This window comes from Ovis canadensis, chromosome 15 (assembly GCF_042477335.2).
Source record: "Ovis canadensis isolate MfBH-ARS-UI-01 breed Bighorn chromosome 15, ARS-UI_OviCan_v2, whole genome shotgun sequence".
In the NCBI taxonomy this organism is placed as follows: domain Eukaryota; kingdom Metazoa; phylum Chordata; class Mammalia; order Artiodactyla; family Bovidae; genus Ovis; species Ovis canadensis.
Genome location: NC_091259.1, coordinates 69,469,273 through 69,488,135, shown reverse-complemented (window position 1 = coordinate 69,488,135; position 18,863 = coordinate 69,469,273). Strand labels below are relative to the sequence as shown.

At 32.5% G+C, this 18,863-nt stretch overlaps 1 protein-coding gene across 1 annotated transcript in view; it reads right to left on the bottom strand.

Annotated features, from left to right (window-relative positions):
• Positions 1–18,863, bottom strand: part of ELP4 (elongator acetyltransferase complex subunit 4) — a 237,823-nt gene that overhangs the window by 126,512 nt on the left and 92,448 nt on the right. The window contains exons 7-8 of the mRNA XM_069554651.1: positions 16,737–16,925; positions 1,281–1,389 (exon numbers count right to left, since the gene is read on the bottom strand). Of these exons, the coding sequence (XP_069410752.1) occupies positions 1,281–1,389; positions 16,737–16,925 (298 nt within the window). The remainder of the gene's footprint in view (positions 1–1,280; positions 1,390–16,736; positions 16,926–18,863) is intronic.

The window sequence follows — 18,863 nt, the reverse complement described above, 5'->3', positions numbered from 1 at the left end:
TATTACACATCAATTACAGCTTAATATAAATTTTAGAAAAAGAAAGGGAAATAGTTTAATCTGAATAGTTCTCTTTCTATCAAAGCAAACAGTAACATAGTACATGAATAATACAGAGGGTTAATCTGGGCTGATACCAAACGCACTCTTATGCAATGATCATGAGGTAAATTATTTTACATACTTTGTGTTCATAGTTTTTATTTTCTAGCCTTTTAAAAAATATTTGACTATTAGATCGTGCTATTTCATTATTTTTTAAGAAGTTTTATGTCAATTCTTCAAAGCACTGGTGGTTATAAGTATCTTATAATTTTTTATTTGATAGACTCTAGAAATTGCCACATTCCTATGATCACAATCTTCCATGATCTTGTAGCAGGCTTCAAATAAGGTATTCAGTCTTTAAACTAAGGTTTCCATGGAAGTTAGCAGTTCCACAATAATAACAGAAATAATTAGTATTTACTCAGAAAAAGGAAACAGGTAAAAATCGATTATTTACCACACTCTATTCTTGCCTGGAAAATTCCATGGATGGAGGAACCTGGTTGGCTACTGTCCATGGGGTTGCAAAGAGTTGGACACGACTGAGTGACTTCACTTCACTTAATATTCAGTTTAGAGCTAAGATAAGAATAACTACTAAACTTATCTATTTCAACAGTTCTATATAGAAACTTTTATTTAAAAAAAAAAATCCCCAAACTAACCAAATGACTAAAACATTATTAATAGCTTCAAAAAATAAAAGTAAAAAGCCTGGTTAATTGACCAGTGATTATATTAGGGTAGTAATACTTTAAACTTGCTTATAACTCCAGCAACAAAATGAACAATATAATAAAAGATGTTCACGTTCTGAAAATGTGATTGACTGGGACTTTTTAACTATAATACTGTATGAATTTTATTTATCATACAGTTAAGCTTTGTAAAGTATAAACCACTATATATAGCTATTATTATAATTGATATAATATTTATTTCTAATATGGTTAATAAGTATGACTGATTTCACAGCAACTTTAGGTACAAAATGTACCTCTGACTGATCCATGCCTTAGTATCTGGGTTTGAAACTTTTCAAAGAGTTACCATGGTTCATAGAGTTAATGTAGCTTGGTGAGAAACTGCCATAAAAAACTGGCCAGGAAGGAAAAACATTTAACAACAGATTTATTATAAAATAAAATTCATGTTACATGACGGTAGATATTTGTCAAGATTCTTCCAGGCAACAAGAACAGGCTCCTTTCACTCTTAAAGGTGTTGCTTACCATGATAATCCTTATATAATGGGTTGGTTTCTTTCTCAGAACCAATAAATGATTCCAGACCAACTACTGTATCTGACAAGTTTGTAACACGAGCAATAACTGCTTTATTCTGTAAAACAAGGAAGCAAAACACTCATGTTATACTTAAAATTAGCATCTAGGCAGTGTCATGCCATCTCAATGACAAATTGTAGAGAACACATACTATCAACATAGAGAAATAACTTAAAAGTTAAAGCTACCATGGGCAGGAAAATGGATGAAAAATAAGCCCTTAATTGAAAATTCCAGCCCATGAAGGTATGCTATTCTAATTTGAAGAGCTGAGGGGGTGTACCTTAGTTTTTGTAGAAAACGTTAAGTACTTTTTCTCTTGTCTTAAGAGGCAAAGCTACCTTTATTTTCATATACTATTAGTTTTCAAATTACCCACTGTCCATTGAAAAATCTGATAAACACTAGGATTCAGAAGCAGTATACAGTAAGTAGAATATGGAAGACAAGGTTCCACTATCATCTGTCAGCTGGGACCAGGTCCCAGCCCTGTAACAGCTGAGGTCTTCTGTTATCATATTAGAAACATGGAAGGGTCTGCAGCTAAGAGTCTGCAGCATGACTAGCTCTGGAGTCTTCCATTCTCTTTCCAGATGCTGCTATTTGGCTCTGGGTTAACAATAAAGGCAAAGAAAAGGTGCTAGACGACCAGCACTAGACTAGTAGCCTCCCATTTCTTCCCAACACTATCAGACCTGAACCAAAAGTACTGCTGAACAATACATTATAAAATATAGTGTACATATAATGTAACATAAAAATACATCACATTTTAAATATTGACAGTTCTAAAATAACCAGACTTTCAAGGCTATAACACATATAACAATTAAAAATATAACCATTTAATACTCTTCAGGTTCTCTTGAATTATTTTATTTAATAACATTAAATCTGCCTTATAACCCTTGATAGGGTGATAGGTTAGTAAATTATTTTAAAGGTTATAACATTTTAGAAAAATGTTTGATCTGGATATCTAGATAAGTTGAAAAAAATTGTTGCTTTTAAATTTTTGATAACTTTGAAACTCCTATTTTACACATTGGTAATGTCTACATTTTAAAACTAATCTTTTGAAGAAGGATGGGAAATGTAAAACAGCTGAGACAACTTAGAGTCTGATACTATATCCCTATAGAAGAACAGTCCAAATACAATCATACGTTCACTTTCTGAAAATGTGATTGACAATTGAACTTATGGGTATTCCCCTGTTTCTTAAGTCCTCTTAATAAAGACTGCATAAGAATAAAAAATAAAAGAGGGCTGGTCAATACTACCTGGTTTGAAATATACAGTAATCTGTCACTAAATATTATGTTAAAGTGACTAGTTAACTCACATCTAGGACAGTACTTTGAAACTCCTCTGTAGGTAGAAATGTATATTATAAAAAGAATATTATAGCCTTTGAATTAGAACTCTTCAAAGGAAGCAGCAAAAATAATTATCCTTAATTGTCTTTAATACTTTCAATCACAGGGGCACCAAGTATAGAAAAACAAACATCATTTGGAAATGCCTATTTTTTTCCAAGGCAATTTTTCATTCAATGGTGAGAAAATAATCCAGATTGATCCCTTACTTTCAGTTCTATGCCACAGGGGATGGTCCTACTCCAGGAATAACAGGGGTTTCAGAGGCCATAAACACACTCCTCTCAATATTTCTTTAGCCAAAGACCATTATATCAAACTCATCCAGGTTGGGTTTCAGCCAGTTATTCTTCACCCAAACAAAAATGTCTGCCAGACATTCCAACAGCTGGGAGACAGTTCACAATGAGTCAACTTGAAAATGATTCATTGTGCTGAGTACTGAACAATGTTGGGATGGGGGTGGGGTAAGGCTGAGTTGGTTGTAGAGGGTGAGAACAAGTGGGAGAAGAATAACCATGTGGTTCTCCCATTAAGAAGGATCTTAGATAACAACCAGCAGACTCTTATCATTTCATTTTTAGGATAAACTCAACTGGGAAGAGTACTCCTGTCATGGACCCTCAGATGAACAAGCACTTATAAAGGCTACTGACAATATTTCTTAATCAAAAAGGTCAGATTTCCTTTTATCTATACTAGAAGACTAAGCCTTTGTATCTAAATAGCTGAAGCTAAAATTCAATTTCTGTTGGAATTCAACTATTACGATTTCAGTGATATAAACTAGGGTTTTCTTAATGATATGAATAATAGAAATTTTAAGGTTTAAGGATGGATTTAGTCTTCCATTCTAGTACGATATAAGCAAGGTCCTGCATATTTAAGTGGTCAACTTGACATTTGTTTATTTCAAAGAGGATTTCTTTCCTTACTTTAACCTTAAAATTTACTAAATAAACTACTTCTCCTGTAATATCTGTCTACATTGTAAGTTTTTTTAAGAAAATTTGTGGGGGATTAAAACAATTGTCTACTTTGCAGAGGAAAACTAATGAATTAATATAAAATATATAGATAGCCTAGATTTTAAAATCTCAGAAACTCATTCACATATTTCATTTATTATGCTTCTAAGTTCTATAGATCTATGTCAGTTATAAACTAAAAATTAAATTCTATCTTAAAAGCTTCTATGAAGTATTAGAATAAGAATAAACTTTATAATATTTCTATAAAATAAGTCACATTTAACAGCGACTTTACTGCTTTGTGCACAGCAATTTTGGAAAACAGTTTATGTAATGTGGCAAACAAAACTGTGAAAGTTCTATAGAATTTGAAAAATGTCTATAAAATAAAAAGCACAAGAAATTACAAGAAAATACATCCAAGTTTCTGAATGAGATAAAACTTTATCTTAATTATAAACTCATTTCAGTCTTCCAGTTATTTGGAAGAGCATAAAAGATATTTGAGCATGTAAATGCACTTACTTTTCAAAAGTTCAAACAGTGTTGACGTTACTTCTTTATCTCCAAGTTTCACAGGGAGTGTGGTATAGTGATGTAATCATATCTTAAAACTACTCTCATTAAAAGGTCTTTCAAATCATAGCATGAATACTAAATGGCCTTTTAGATAAAGGTAGGTAAATTTATTTAAAAGAATCTAAAATCAACTGCTTTTAAAAACCCTTAAAAGCCTAATAATCACAATTCACTTTAGGAAGAACACATTATGGATAATAAATTGCCTTATTATAACCTGAAACATTCAGAAAGCTTTAGCATAACGATTTTAGCAGAGATTTTGAAACTGGAACTTCTATATTTTCATCTTAAAAGATTTTAATAACATAAAAGTGTTTTTATGTTATTAGCTAAGACGTGAAACCTTTTTGGTCTACAGTATATGTATATCTAGAAATGGAGAAGTAAAGGTATCTATGCATCCATTACTCAGACATAAATTTTGAATAATTTTTGTATTAATTTTGAAGTTAATACAATATAGTTGCCAGTAAGGAACATCTGAAGAAGGATATTTGGAACTCAGAAGTATGAGTAAATTAATTACTACACTGCATGCATGGCATAATGATATCACCCACATATTCACAATGATACTGCCACCCCTCCTACTTGCCCATCTGGATGAGAAAATCTAGGATGACTCAAAAATCTTTCTTACACTAGACAAATCTCCCCTTCAGTCCTGGGTGAAAGTTGTCAGCTCTGGACAGTAGCCAAGACATGACTAGGAGGGAAGCCAGAAGAGAAGAGAGCCAGGGTCCAGGAGTTTTAAGAGTTTGCTGGCAACCTCAAATAGCATTGTGTTAAGTTACAAAAAAGGTTCTTAAAACTTTCTGTTGCAATGCAATTTCTTAATTACTGAAATCTAAATTATGTCAAATGATGTTGCAGATAAAAAAGGCACATCACAATGCCCAGTTGACTACCTTCTTATTCCAATTTTAACTTCACAGAAAAACTTTACAGAGTTTTTGTTTTGATTGTTTCTTGTTTGGTTTTATAGAATGTTTCCTATTTGCTTGTATAGAATGGGAACCTCTTTTTATTAGGAATCGCCAAATCCACTAAATGGATTTTAAATAAAGGAAGGTTAGTTTAACGCTCTTTTCCAATTCAAAGCTCATAAAGTCAAAATCATGAACTTTGTTTTGTTAAGAAATAAAAATTTAACTACTGCCATCAAAAACTCCCTTCATTTTCTAATAAAAATAGTTGAGATACTTATTCAGAGTAACCAAGTAACAGTCAGACTATATCAAACCCTAAGTGTTTCCCTCCTTACTGGGACCTAATTACCTCAGCAACATAAAAGAGATAGTTTGCACCAATACAAAATATACTTCCAGGAAAGATTTTAACAAGAAAGTTAAAAAGTAATTAACCAATCACTTAATTATCAAGAAGCCTGAAAGGAATAAATCAACTGACATAAAGCATTTATGCAATGCCTCAAATTAGAATAAGTTCTTGGGTTACTCAAATGAGAAAGAGAGAAAACACACTATATGAAGGACAGAGCTCCATTCAAGTATGGCAAGCATCAGATTTGGGACTACAACAGCAGAAAAGCACTATTAAGTTAATATTGAAGTTAAAATAGATATATTTATGCTACTTTATGTTTGACCCTACCATGTGACATGATGTGTGTGTCTATTGTGGGGAGGGAGTCGCCACAAGAAAAGCAAGTATTTTACTTAACAGCTCAAATTATAATAATATATCCTGAAAAAAGATATTAGAAACACAAACATACTACAACTTATAACATTTTCTAGGTCATGTAATTAAAAAAAAAAAGCTTGAATGAAAGGATAAACCTAGGGATATTTAATGAGGTATTTGTTTTCCCATGCTTATTAAGTTCTCCATTCAACTGAAATCAAACTTATGAAATAATAAAATCAAAACAGTTATACAGTTTGTAGCTTTTTACATGCCTTCCCTCACCTTCCCCAGACTTGCCACTTCTATAGATTAGATTATTATTTGATTAAAAAAAATTGACAGTGGGGAAATAGTGATATTCATAATTGAGTTTAAGAAAAAATATAATTTTAATAAAAGTATGCTAATATATAATATTAATATCTTAGTAAGGGTATTAAATTAAGCTTTTACAGATTTAATACTGAACTTTACTCAAAGTCACAGTTAATTTTAAAATATGGAGGGGCTTTTGTAAATTAAAACATTCTAACTGCAACATTTTCTTGGTAGTACTGTATACCAATATTCATGTAGGGAAATCATAAAACAAACATATTTTGGCTCCTTTTTCTAAAGCTTAAAACACATCCACAAAGTAGCTTACCTCAAGGGCAAAAGAAACTGCTGAATATGATGCCAAATTTTACCAAGATTAAGCAATGGAGCCGTATTTTGTATATTTTCTATGTGATCAAGTACTAATATTCTAAATTTTGGTGTGAAATTGTTGGCTTAAAACTGAAGCATTTTTTAAATAACACATGATGTTATTTTCAGAAATATTATTTACATGTACACTGGTCTCAAATACTACATGCTTTTGCAGAACATTTTTTTACATCAGTTTTATTTTTTAGTATGCTGTTATTAAACATTAAAAAACTAATCATTCTGAAAACCCTTATAAATAGACTGAACAAAATACTGTAATGAATAGGCTGAACAGTTAATGGCACAATATTCAAAATTAATTTTAGTTTTAATAAACTATACATCATCTAGTTTTATATTATAGAAATTATTCACATGGAAATTTACTTGTATTGTTAAATCTTTTATGAGTAACTTCCTAAATCAGAAGTTTTTTGCTCACTGCTTTACACATGAAACCCTAAAAATGCAATTCGCGGATGTCCAAAAGCTCACACCCTGCCTGGAAAAACAATTGCTGATATCCAAATATCAAACAGAGCCTCCAGCTGATGTGTGGGATGCAGTGGTAGGTTAAAGATACTAAAGTTTAAAATCAGCTTAGAATAATCCCATATTGAGTATAAAATTATAGCCTGTCATCAGGAACAGACTGACAGAGCCAGGTCCAGATGGGAGACTGGCTGGGAAAAAAGCTGAGGCAGGTGGGAAAGTGATGGGAACCTGACGGAAGACAGGACTACTCCCTCTGCTGGCAAGGTTCTCACCTGCTTGAATTCGTAACTAATGACTAGCTTTCCTTCAATTATTTAAGATAAAACCAATAAATTATGTAAGGTGTATCTTGTTTTTAGTTGGCTGTTTTGTATTTGCACATTTTGAAACTCATGGTATCCTATGTTTTTCACCAGATTAACTTCTCAGAGATGTAAAGATCCAATGTTTCACCAGGAGGTCCCATTATTTACCTTATAATTTAATTGCAATATAAGCATAAACAAATACAGCACTGCTTTTATAGTCCATCTTTAAAAATTAAAAATGCAATTGATTTATGTTTATTGACATATAAACCTTCTGGAAGGAAAAAAAATTCTTGGGCTACAGACTTCACAATCTCTTTCTCAGGCACTGCATAATGCCCTGTAATGAAATAATATAGAAATGAACCATATAAATCAACTATACAGGGAACAAGGAAACAGCATGTCACAGCAAAACAGCATAGATGTACAGCGCCAAACCTATCTGATAATCTAATGATCTGAGTTTACAGATATTATGTACTAATATGTTAAGAAATTAAGAACTAATGTTTACACAAAAATTTTGTTAAATTTTACAGAAAAATTATTCAATGTTTGATTTTCAATGTAAGTTAATAGCTGCAGCAGAAACATTTAGTAAAAATCTGTTCTAAGATTTTGGCCTATAACCAGAAGCTCCCAGAACAGGAGGGATCAGCTTTTTCACCCACTGTTCTCATCTGAATCCTGGCTTAAAAGCTATTCCAGCTCCCAGCTTTCCAGAAGGCTCCATCCCAGGAATCCCTGCCTGCCATTTGGTTTGCTGATTTTAATCTCTCAGGACTTTCTTACGGTGGCTCTACTATGCTGAACTGGCACTTGCTTCTAGAAGTGAGTTATTATTAAACCTGTAGGTCAATTGTGGCACTAACAACTCTTTGGAAGCTTTCAAGCCACAGTGTACAATTTGCTAGTCTAATTAAATATTAATTCTAAGTGTTACATTTTGTGGCTAAGAGCTTTTATTTTCCATCATCAACCTGGAAGAGAGGTTACAAGGCTAATTTAATCTCTCCCCCTATCCTCCCCAACATTAAAGATTAACTACATAGGGTGCGAAAACATTATTAAAGAAGCAGGAACTCTTTATATAGTAATAATAATGCAATTAATAGCAAAGGGCTAAAATATAATGTTTAGGATATAATATATGACCTGGTACTTAAACAGCTTTAAATTATAATTCGTTACAAGCATTTTTTGGTCTCAATATTAAGAAATAAGTATCACCCTTCTTTTGAAGACAGCAATCTTTCTTTAAGGGAAGGTATGCATGTAAGTATTTAAGTAGGAATAATTCAAGACTTGCAGTTTCTCACAGGTATTTTTCAGAAAGTTTGTAACACTAAAGATAAAAAGCTTAGTAATTCTATTTGTAAAATAAATACAAAATTAAATAAAGTTGTACTTCTTTTCTGTATATAAAAAAAGTGATGTTGTAGAGTAGACTCTATAATAAAAATAATGTTAAGGACCCTTCCCTTTTTTCCCTTCTACCATGTTCAAGGACACAAAATGCAGAGTCCCTTTCGAATTCTGCGCCCAGAACAGTTGTGTCCACGCCTGGACACTGGGCATTATAAAGACTATGCAGTCCAGCAGCCAAAGATTCCATATGCCTGAACAGATGACTCAATCTCCATACTGTGATGAGATATTTCACTATTTCTATCATTGATATATTTGAAAACTTTGACTCTGAATAGTACTTTAATGACCATCACCACTCTAAGGTACTATGGTGTGAATTGTTATATGAACCAAAACTTCATAAAGCAATTTTAGGCAAAGCAAATAAGTCGTTAAAACCAAAATTACTTTTCATGATATGCTTTATTGAATATGCTTTGGTTAATTACAATAAGAGGTTTCTAAATGACTATTTTTTTCTTTTGAAGATACGTTTGAATTTTACTGAGAATTTTAAGTATGCTGTCCTTATTTAATATGCATATTGATATTAAGACCAAATGACAGATATACTGCTTCTAATTCTCTACATAGACAGAAACTTATAAGCAATTTGGAATTTACCTGTGTAAAAACTTTCAAATATCCTTGACCAAGAAAGTAAATCAGATATATATGTATAATGCATACAAGCTAAGATCTGATTTAAAAATCAGATACTACATTGTACAATATAAAATATGAGCCAAAAAATGTTGAAACACAGTTGAAACAGTTATTTCTTATTATAAAAAAAATAACAGATTCTGCTTACAATCCAACCAAACTTGTATGAGGCTACTAAATTTTCAAAGATTGAAATTTGACACATATGATGTAAAATTTAAATGATTTTAACACGATTCATTTCATTTAAAAAAATTATTTCTATTTAAACTTTAAAAATATTAATTTCTTACAAACTATATCAGACCAGTTGAGAAGGTCTAGAAAAATAAAGGCAGATTCTTAGTTGAGAGTATGAAAATTTGTTACCCAGAAAATCTGACTTTATCCTTTAGTAATTGATAGTCATGATCAAGAGATTAAATTTGTAATTTTCATCCTTAAATATTCTTAATAATTACTGCATCTAAAGAAGACCATTTCAAATAATAATTCTCCTTAATAAAGTACATTTTAAAAGACCATTAAAGATAGATTAAATTATATGGCAGAAGGTGTTGTTATGCCTTTCTATAATGATGCTCATAGCAACAATTACATACAAATATGTTCCAAAATTTTATATTTTTAAACTCACAAGAGCCTGTTATTCCTTTACCATACAATTATTCTTAGTTTGTTTTAAGAATAACAGATTTCACACTGAGAGAAATTTACAAGGTCACTGGAGTACACATTTCATAATCCCATATTAATAGTTAGTTCGAAAGTTGTCCATTGCTTGACTTAGAGTTTAGTTGTTAAAATACTCAGCATGAACACAAAAGTTTATAGATGTGAAAATGTCTGTTCTGAATTTCTCTACACTGCAACATACTGTATGATTCACTTCAGTCAGTTCAAAGTTTTAATATATTAATATTAAAGAAGATAGATTTGAAAATATATCAATTAAAATAACATACTAAATAAAACTCCACTCAGTTTTCAAGAGATATATAACAAGGGCCTTTATTCCTGCTTTTCTTCAGAAAATGAATTTTCCTCGGTTTAAGCAAACTAATGTCAGTGATAGGTTTCTGAAGTGACATAGCTGGAGGTGGGGTAGGGGGAGGGAAATTCCACAGATCAAATTGTTGGAAAATAGTGGCTATATGATAGAAACTGAATAGTCTATTACTGACCAAGTGCCAATGATGACCAATAAAAATATATTGCAGGCCAGTTTCAAACCTGAAATCTGCTCTGAATAAATGAAAGTTTAAGTAGTTTACCAACTAATGTTCAATAGCAAATACATTAAATACTTGTAATATTAAGCATTATGGTAGAATGAGAAAATCTTACTTCATATTTTATCATCAGTAATGTCAAGGAAGTTTTCATTCCTGCATTATTATAGTTAAGGAGAAATTTATTGGGTTGTTTATATTTAAAAATTCCTTGGAAGTATAGACTGTGACAGCTTGAACAGATTAGCAGCGATGAAAAGTAAATTTTCTTTTTGAAAGGAAAGCTGTGAGAAAGGTATAGAAAAATAACCTTTCCTATTTTAATTACAACTGTAAATGCTTTGATATTTATTTCCTGACAGTTTCAGGTAAAAGTAATTTCAATCAATAAAAAATACAACTCAAGAACAACCTGTCACAGATTGTGAAAATAAAATGCATAAGCTAGGGGAAATTTATTTTCTTTTCACATCATCAGTATAGTCATAATAAAGCATGAACCTAAGTTTCTACCTCCAAAAAGAATAAATGTTATTGGTCACCATTTTTCTTAAGCAAACTGTCACTGGGAAATAAAAATAATATTAATTTAAAAGGCACAAAATATTTGTATAATTTGGAAATGGATAAAAAATTTTGCTACTAATAAGCCAGTTCTCATTTATAATAAGACCAGAAAACATTATAGTTTCATATCTTGCCAGATATGGAAATCAAACAGTATCCTACTGTAACAGCTTCAAAGTTATCACTGTGTTAAAAAAAAAACTCATTAAAAAATTTCGAAAGGTGTACAAACATACTTATGTTTCTAACAGTAAATGGGAAAAAAAAAACAGCAGAATGTTCAATGTAGCTGAAATATTGCAACCTATAATATGGAAATTTATACTTAAGTTTTTCAAAGATGAAATAATATTCTCTTACTTAACAGGAAGGAAGAGTTTCAAGGTAGGGTTTTAATTACTTCTCTTAGATGTAACCTTTCCTCTTTCTTTTTCAATCCACGACAACCTTCACTCGACAACAGAGTTTTGAACAGTTGAGTTGTGAGAATGTGAGCAGCTGCTGTTATTATAACTAAAGGTCTGTCTACGGCTTGAGTCTGAGAGACCACATGTTCGGCTGTCCTCTCATCTTGCCATCCTCACCAATTAACTATTAACATGGAGGGCTGTACACATGCTCTTGGGGGCTCTTTAACAGGCTTCTTGGCGAGTGGAACAACTACACAGCAGGGATCTGGGAACTGGGTAATGCTGGAATATAGGGGAGCCGTCCGTAGTTTCACTCCTTCTAATGACACTTTACTCCACAGTTCAGCATATAACAAAGTCTGTATTTAACTTGGCCATTTTCACATACATTTTTAATAAAGTGTCTTTGGGTAGATAATAAAACTACATTCTAGCAAGACACAATATGAGTAATAACACTACTTCACAGGGAAAACTGTTTAGGACTATACATGTATATATATTTGAAGTCAATCATACTATATTTGATGAATAATTTTAGTGTTTTCACCTAAAAGATATTTAGAATTTATTTTTATGCATTGATTTCAATGTATGCTTGTTATTTCCTGTGCTGTGATGAAAACAATCTTTAACCCAAAGGAAACAGATTATATCAAGGTCAAAGTTGTGAGGCTGAACACGAAATAGTTCAAATACAATTCTTTTTCACTCTACTTGCAAAAGTCTTATTATAACAATAAGTTAAAATCAGTTTTGAATCTATGTCATTATTTTCCCTATTTTAACTTTTCCCCCTCTTTGTAATTTCCTTAACTATGTGTTCCTTCTTTACAATGAAATTAAACATGGGAAGCATGCCAAAAGTACAATAAAGGGTAACTAATCATTACTGTACAAGTCTGACAGAATGCTAATAACTAAAGTAAGAACACTGATTGCCTGTTTTTCCAGTCTAAAAGGAATAGATATTTTATGTATTTTTAATCTAGTGTTACTTAATATAACATATTCAAATAAAGGTGTCATAATTCTATTACCTATAGGTGTTTAACTATATGACAGTATTTATAAGGATATCAAACTACATTTCTATTTCTTGCAAAAATCCACTTTACTATCAAATATCCAGCTCAAGCATCCAAAATACATACATATATGAATCGTCTGCTCCATCCATTCTATCTTTCACATTGAAAAAAATTCCAGGAGGATGGGACCTTGCTTGTTTTATTCACTACTACAGCCCCATGGATGCCTAGAATAGTACCTGCAATAAGTATTTGTTGATTGAATAAGCTAAATTATTCAATCACCATTTAAAGTTTGATTCATTAGAGTCTTCAGGGGTGGCACTGGTCATAATTGAGAGGAAGCTACCATATGATGTTAAAAAGAGTCATGTTACATACAACAAGGCGATGTTACTAAGACTTCAGTGGCCGTTTGATTTCAGCCATGCTTTCTAACCTGTCTCGCCTGTGAGATCTTGTCTGTGTCATTCATGAAAAGAGGCGGAAAGCTGAAGATGTCTGTTGCTTTGATGCACTTACATACCTTAGTTTTCCTACCCCTGCTGCTGCTGCTAAGTCTCTTCAGTCGTGTCCGTCTCTGTGCGATCCCATAGACGGCAGCCCACCAGGCTCCCCCGTCCCTGGGATTTTCCAGGCAAGAACACTGGAGTGGGTTGCCATTTCCTACCCCTGATCTCTGTTCAAATTCTCAGTTTTGGAGGTCTGTTTAAGTAATAATCTTGAAGGTGATAATTGTTAACATGTAATGAGTGCCTTCCATGTGCCAGCACTGGGTCAGCCCATGTTATTGCTAATCTTCTGAATTTTTAAAAAGAAGCAGCTGAGGCTGAGAAAGTTAGACTTGAGTAAACTATGTAACTAACTGGGTCTATCTCCCTCCAAGGCCAAGGTTCTTTCTATCACTGAATGCTACTTTGTGCACAGTCTGCTTCTTAATTTTGGCCCTATTTAGTACTTCGTTAGTACCAAGCAGAATAGCATGGTAGTTGACTATGGTAATTGAAGGGGGAACTGCTTAGATCTAAACCTTACCATTCCACTAGTTGTATGATCTTGGGAAAGTCACTGAAATTTTCAGTCCCTTGTTTCTTATCTAAAAAATGGAAATAATGACAGTACCAACAACATAGGACTAAATGATAATGATATATAAGGATTAAATGAGTTAATATTTGAAAAGATCTCAGGACTGCAACTGGCCTATAGAAATCACTGTGTACATTCTTATTAAACAAACTTACAGTTTCCTGATTCTGTATATGCATATGTCTTTGATTAGCTTTGTAAGTACTTTTTATTCTCTTGGCCTAAACATTGTGATTTTCCTTGCCAGTCTTTAAGAGTTAAGAGTCTTATCTGCTATTTATTACATGTCATGACTGGTTTTAGCAAACCGTTAAGTTTTACATTTTCTCCTATGTATTTGGATAAAAAAAAAGGTCAGGTGTCATGCTCAAGGAATTTTTTTTTATAACTCCAGTGATATTAGGACTACAAGACTACTATATGATAGCTAGGCAAAATGGTTCAGGGAAGAGACTAGTGTATTTATCACCAAAGTCTGACCATATGTTTTCCTAATTCTACTTCAAGATAGTCTCTTAATTGGTATTTTAAAATGTATAATTTAAATTATATCTTTTTTAGTAATATAAAAAGTTAAACACATCTATAAAATACCAAAATTCAAACACTGGTTAATGTTCAGACATCCAGTTCACCTTAGCATCTCAACCATTGTTTAATCAGTGGTGAATACTGGATAATCTAAGGTCTTCTTATAATATTACTCCTCTTCTCTTAGACAGAGGCTTAGAGGAATCACTGTCACAAACATTCACAACAGGTTTGGAATCTCTTCTCGAAATAACAAGAATGATCACTACCAAAAATGGCTTAAAAAATTTTTTTTCTTTTTCTTCTTTATTGCATAGGCACCCTCGGAATAAATAGTAAAATCACATATATACATATATTTGTTTCATAATTGTTTTGGTTCTTAAGTTTAAGTCTTTGATTCATTCTGAATTATTTTGTGTGTATGACATGAGGTAAGGGTCCAAAGTTCACTCTTTTGTCTGTAGCTATCAAGTGGTCTTGCCATTTGTTCAAAGGCTGTTCTCTTCCTATTGAATGGTCTTGGCGCCCTTGTTGAAAACTGGTTGAGCATAGATGCCTGGGTCTATTTCTTAACTCTCAATTCTATTCTGTTGATTTATATGTCTATTCTTATTTGAGCACTAGACTCCTTATAGACCTCCAAATTTCAATTATATCTGTTATATTTCTGTTAATTTAACTAAATGTAAAGTTCTCATGGACCTCTGGAGTGTCACCAAGTATACAGTCTTTGTTTCCTTGACTTGCTTGAATATGTCATTTAAGTTCAGATCTCAGTTGTAAAACAGGGATAATGCTTAACATATCCAAGAACAGGAGCCTAGCTTAGGTGAACCCTTATTTTCCTATGCTTCTAGAATCTGATTTTCTGGGTTCAAATTATAGTTTTTCAAGTATTTAACTTTGATCTAATTTCTTAATTTCTCTTTACTTCAGTTTCCTTGTAAGTAAAATGGAGACAATAATAGCATTTACTTAAAAATTCCATAAGAATTGTTAGGTACTGACCTAAAGTGCTTGCTGGTTACTCTCATTGTTATAATTGCTATGTTTTAGAGAACTAAAACAAACCTCAAAACTTCTCTGCTATAATTTACTCCAAATCAAAATGTTTTAGTATGTTCATCAGAAAAGATTTAGTGATTTTAGTGATTTAGTTATTTTGACTTTCACATTCCCTTCATTGCAGCAGATATTTCAGTTATGTCTAGTATTATGTTGCAGTTTATATGTATATACACACACATTATAGTGTATATGTGTATACTGTTCACACACACACACACGCACACACACACACACACTCACTGTGGAAATACTTCCAAACTTGCCATTTGAACACTTTTAGGAAAAGAACTTTTTTGAACTGATGAAGAAATCTTACAAAGATCCTTCTTTCCCTGGGGAGATTGGTTTCTTTTTCTGAGAGTATGGCTTCAGAATAATTTACACACACACACACACACACACACACACACACACACACACACATACACACGAGGCAAGAAAGGGACCAGTCTTATGCAGATCAGCTTCTTTCTTCCCCATTTTTTTACTATGGTAAAATATATACAATATAAAATTTACCATTTTAACCATCTTAAATTGTACAGTTAAATGGTATTAAATACATTCATAATGTGTTACCATCACCACCAGCTATCTCTAGAACTCTTTCCATCTTCTAAAACTGAAACTCCATACCCATTAAACAATAAGTCCTCATTCTCTCCTACTGTCAGCTCCTGGCAATCACCATTCTACTTTCTGTCTTCATAATTTAGACTATTCTAAGTATGTCATATAAGTGGATTCACAGTATTTATCTTTCAGTGACTGACTTATTTCACTTAACAAAATGTTCTCAAGATTTACTCCTGTTGTAACACACATGAGAATCTCCTTCCTTTTTAGGGTTGAATAATATCCTGTTGTATGGATACGCCACATTTTGCTCATCTATTCAGCTGTCAGTGAATAGCCAGGCTGCTTCTACATTTTAGGTCTTGCGAATAATGCTGTTGTACATAGGTGCAAAAATATCTCTTCAAGATCTATATTCAGATTGGTTTTATGATCAATGAAAAGATCCTGCAGCAAAATCAACCTTATGTCACAATGATATTAGCAAGTTTACAATAAATTCAAGAAAAATTATAATAAAATTAGTAAAGATGAAATTACCATATACTCACTCTATACTAAAACCATAGATACTAAAGAATTGAATAATCTTCAAAGATACCTTGCTGCTTTGGCATTTTTAGCATCCAAAATCTCTTTTACACAAACGACACGTGAAAATAACTTATAAAGCATTTATATACTACTCTTTAACGATGAACCATGAGTTAGGACAAAGTAGTTTAGGGAAATTCTTACCTGGATAAGGTGTGTTGGCACTGTAATGATACAGGCTGAAAGAGAGGTTCGCAGAAGCGCACGGAGGATATAGAGGAACTTCGTGAGGCTGTGACTCGCGTCACAGTTTTCTGCACAGCAAATATCATCTCCCCACAAAGGTGAACCAAGATTCTGGATTCCTATTCTTAAAATGTTTTTCTGTTTTTTCTAAGCGAAAGTGAGAGGGAAGTAAACAGAGTAAGCTTTAGTAAATGACAGGAAACCTCTTTTACTTTTATCTGCCAGTTCTTATTTTCATTCAAAACAGATCCGAGAGACAATGTCAACAGATGTGGGAAAAAACTTCATGTAGTATCAATAATAAGGCAATATAAAGGAGATCTTTCAGATTATGATACTATAAAAAATAGCAGAACTATTTTTTTCTTGCGCTTTTTCCTTTTGGAAAAATTGAGTATCACAGGCCTTAAACTTTTAATTGTTTCTAAATTTTAACAGTGACTACTCTAAGAATCATGTTTGAGGCAATTAAAGTAATACATAACAAATCACAGATAATAATAAAGAGAGTCTAAACCAGAATGTGCACAAGCCATTCTTAGTATTACAAAATTCTGTTTTACAATAAACTACAGAGTGCTCACCATTTCTCAGATAAATTCTATCATGTTAATTGCCTACTATTCTGTTTGGAAAAAGTTTAAAAATGTATTTTTTGGTGTTTAACATTTTGCACTTGCCTCTATTTTTTTCTCCTTGAAGCTACTTTTATGATCATTTGACACTTTTCACAAAACAGGTGAACATTTAGAACTTGAGCCCATTGACATTAAGGTCAGAATAACAGTTAATGATATTTCTTGGGAAAAGAGCATTGGAAAACCATTAAGTAAAACCTAATTTGAATGTCAATAAATGTCTGCCAGCAGATATGTTTATAATAAATCTTACTGTTTGGGTTATTCTAACCAGACAAATGTTTTGCAAATGCTTTCCTTAGCAATTCAGCAAAATTTCCAGGCAAAGGAAGGAGCTATTCGCAAAACCTGGCATATTGAAATAACTGGAAAATCATTACAATTCTAAGAGGAAAAATAAGATTTATTCTCCTAAAGCAAAGATTTGGAACATGCCTCTTTAGCACCGATTTCTGAAGAAACAAGATCCTAAACGTGCTATTGCTATAAAATGCCATTAATAAAATTTATGAAAGTGATTTTGTGTATTCCTTTTCGAGGAGGATTTATTGATAAAAGGAAGTAGGGAAAATGAATATAACATTGAAATGTTACAAGAGGAAAACCTAAGAAGACAGTAGTTAGTAAGATAGGTAAAACAGAGGCTTTTAAATCTGCACTGTATAGCTAAGTAGATGTATGATTTTGGACAAAACACTTACATTACTTAGGTCCTAGTTTTCCCATTTCTTAAAAAAAAGAGGATAGAACAGAATATTGCTCTATGAGCCTATGCATGCCTGCGTGTGTGCTTAGCTGTGTCTGACTCTTTGCGACCCCATGGACTGTAGCCTACCAGCCTGCTCTATCCTGGGATTCTCCAGGCAAAAATACAGGAGTGGGTGGCCATTTCCTCCTCCAGGGTATTGTCCCAACCCAGGGTTCGAATCCAAGTCTCTTGTGTCTCCTACACTGGCAGGCAGATTCTTTACCACTGAGCAACCTGGGAAGCCCCTATGAGACTATATAATTCCTCAAATATATACAGTGATACAACAGCCTGTATAAAACTATGAGAATGAAATTTAAAATGGAAGAATTTAGTCTAAGCACATTTGAGAAAAACTTTTTGACTTCAAGGACCTACAGCACAATGACAATATCAAGGCTGTTGGGTCAGTTTCCTTTTCTGCTTGTCTTGGGGGTATGATGACAATATACCATAGGTTGTGATCCTCAACAGTCCATAAAAAATGCTTTCTTAGTATCTCTGTATTGAATAAAATAATGTAGTATATGTTAGAAGTATAAATAAATATCTGATGAGTTCCTGTGAAGTATCTGTGAAATATAACAGGTTATTCATTTTTCTGTATTACTTAGAAACTCAGAATTTAAACAAAATGGCAAGAGTAAGGTTCATATTCTCATCCCCAAACTTGCTATCTCATGATCTATAGTGTAAGTT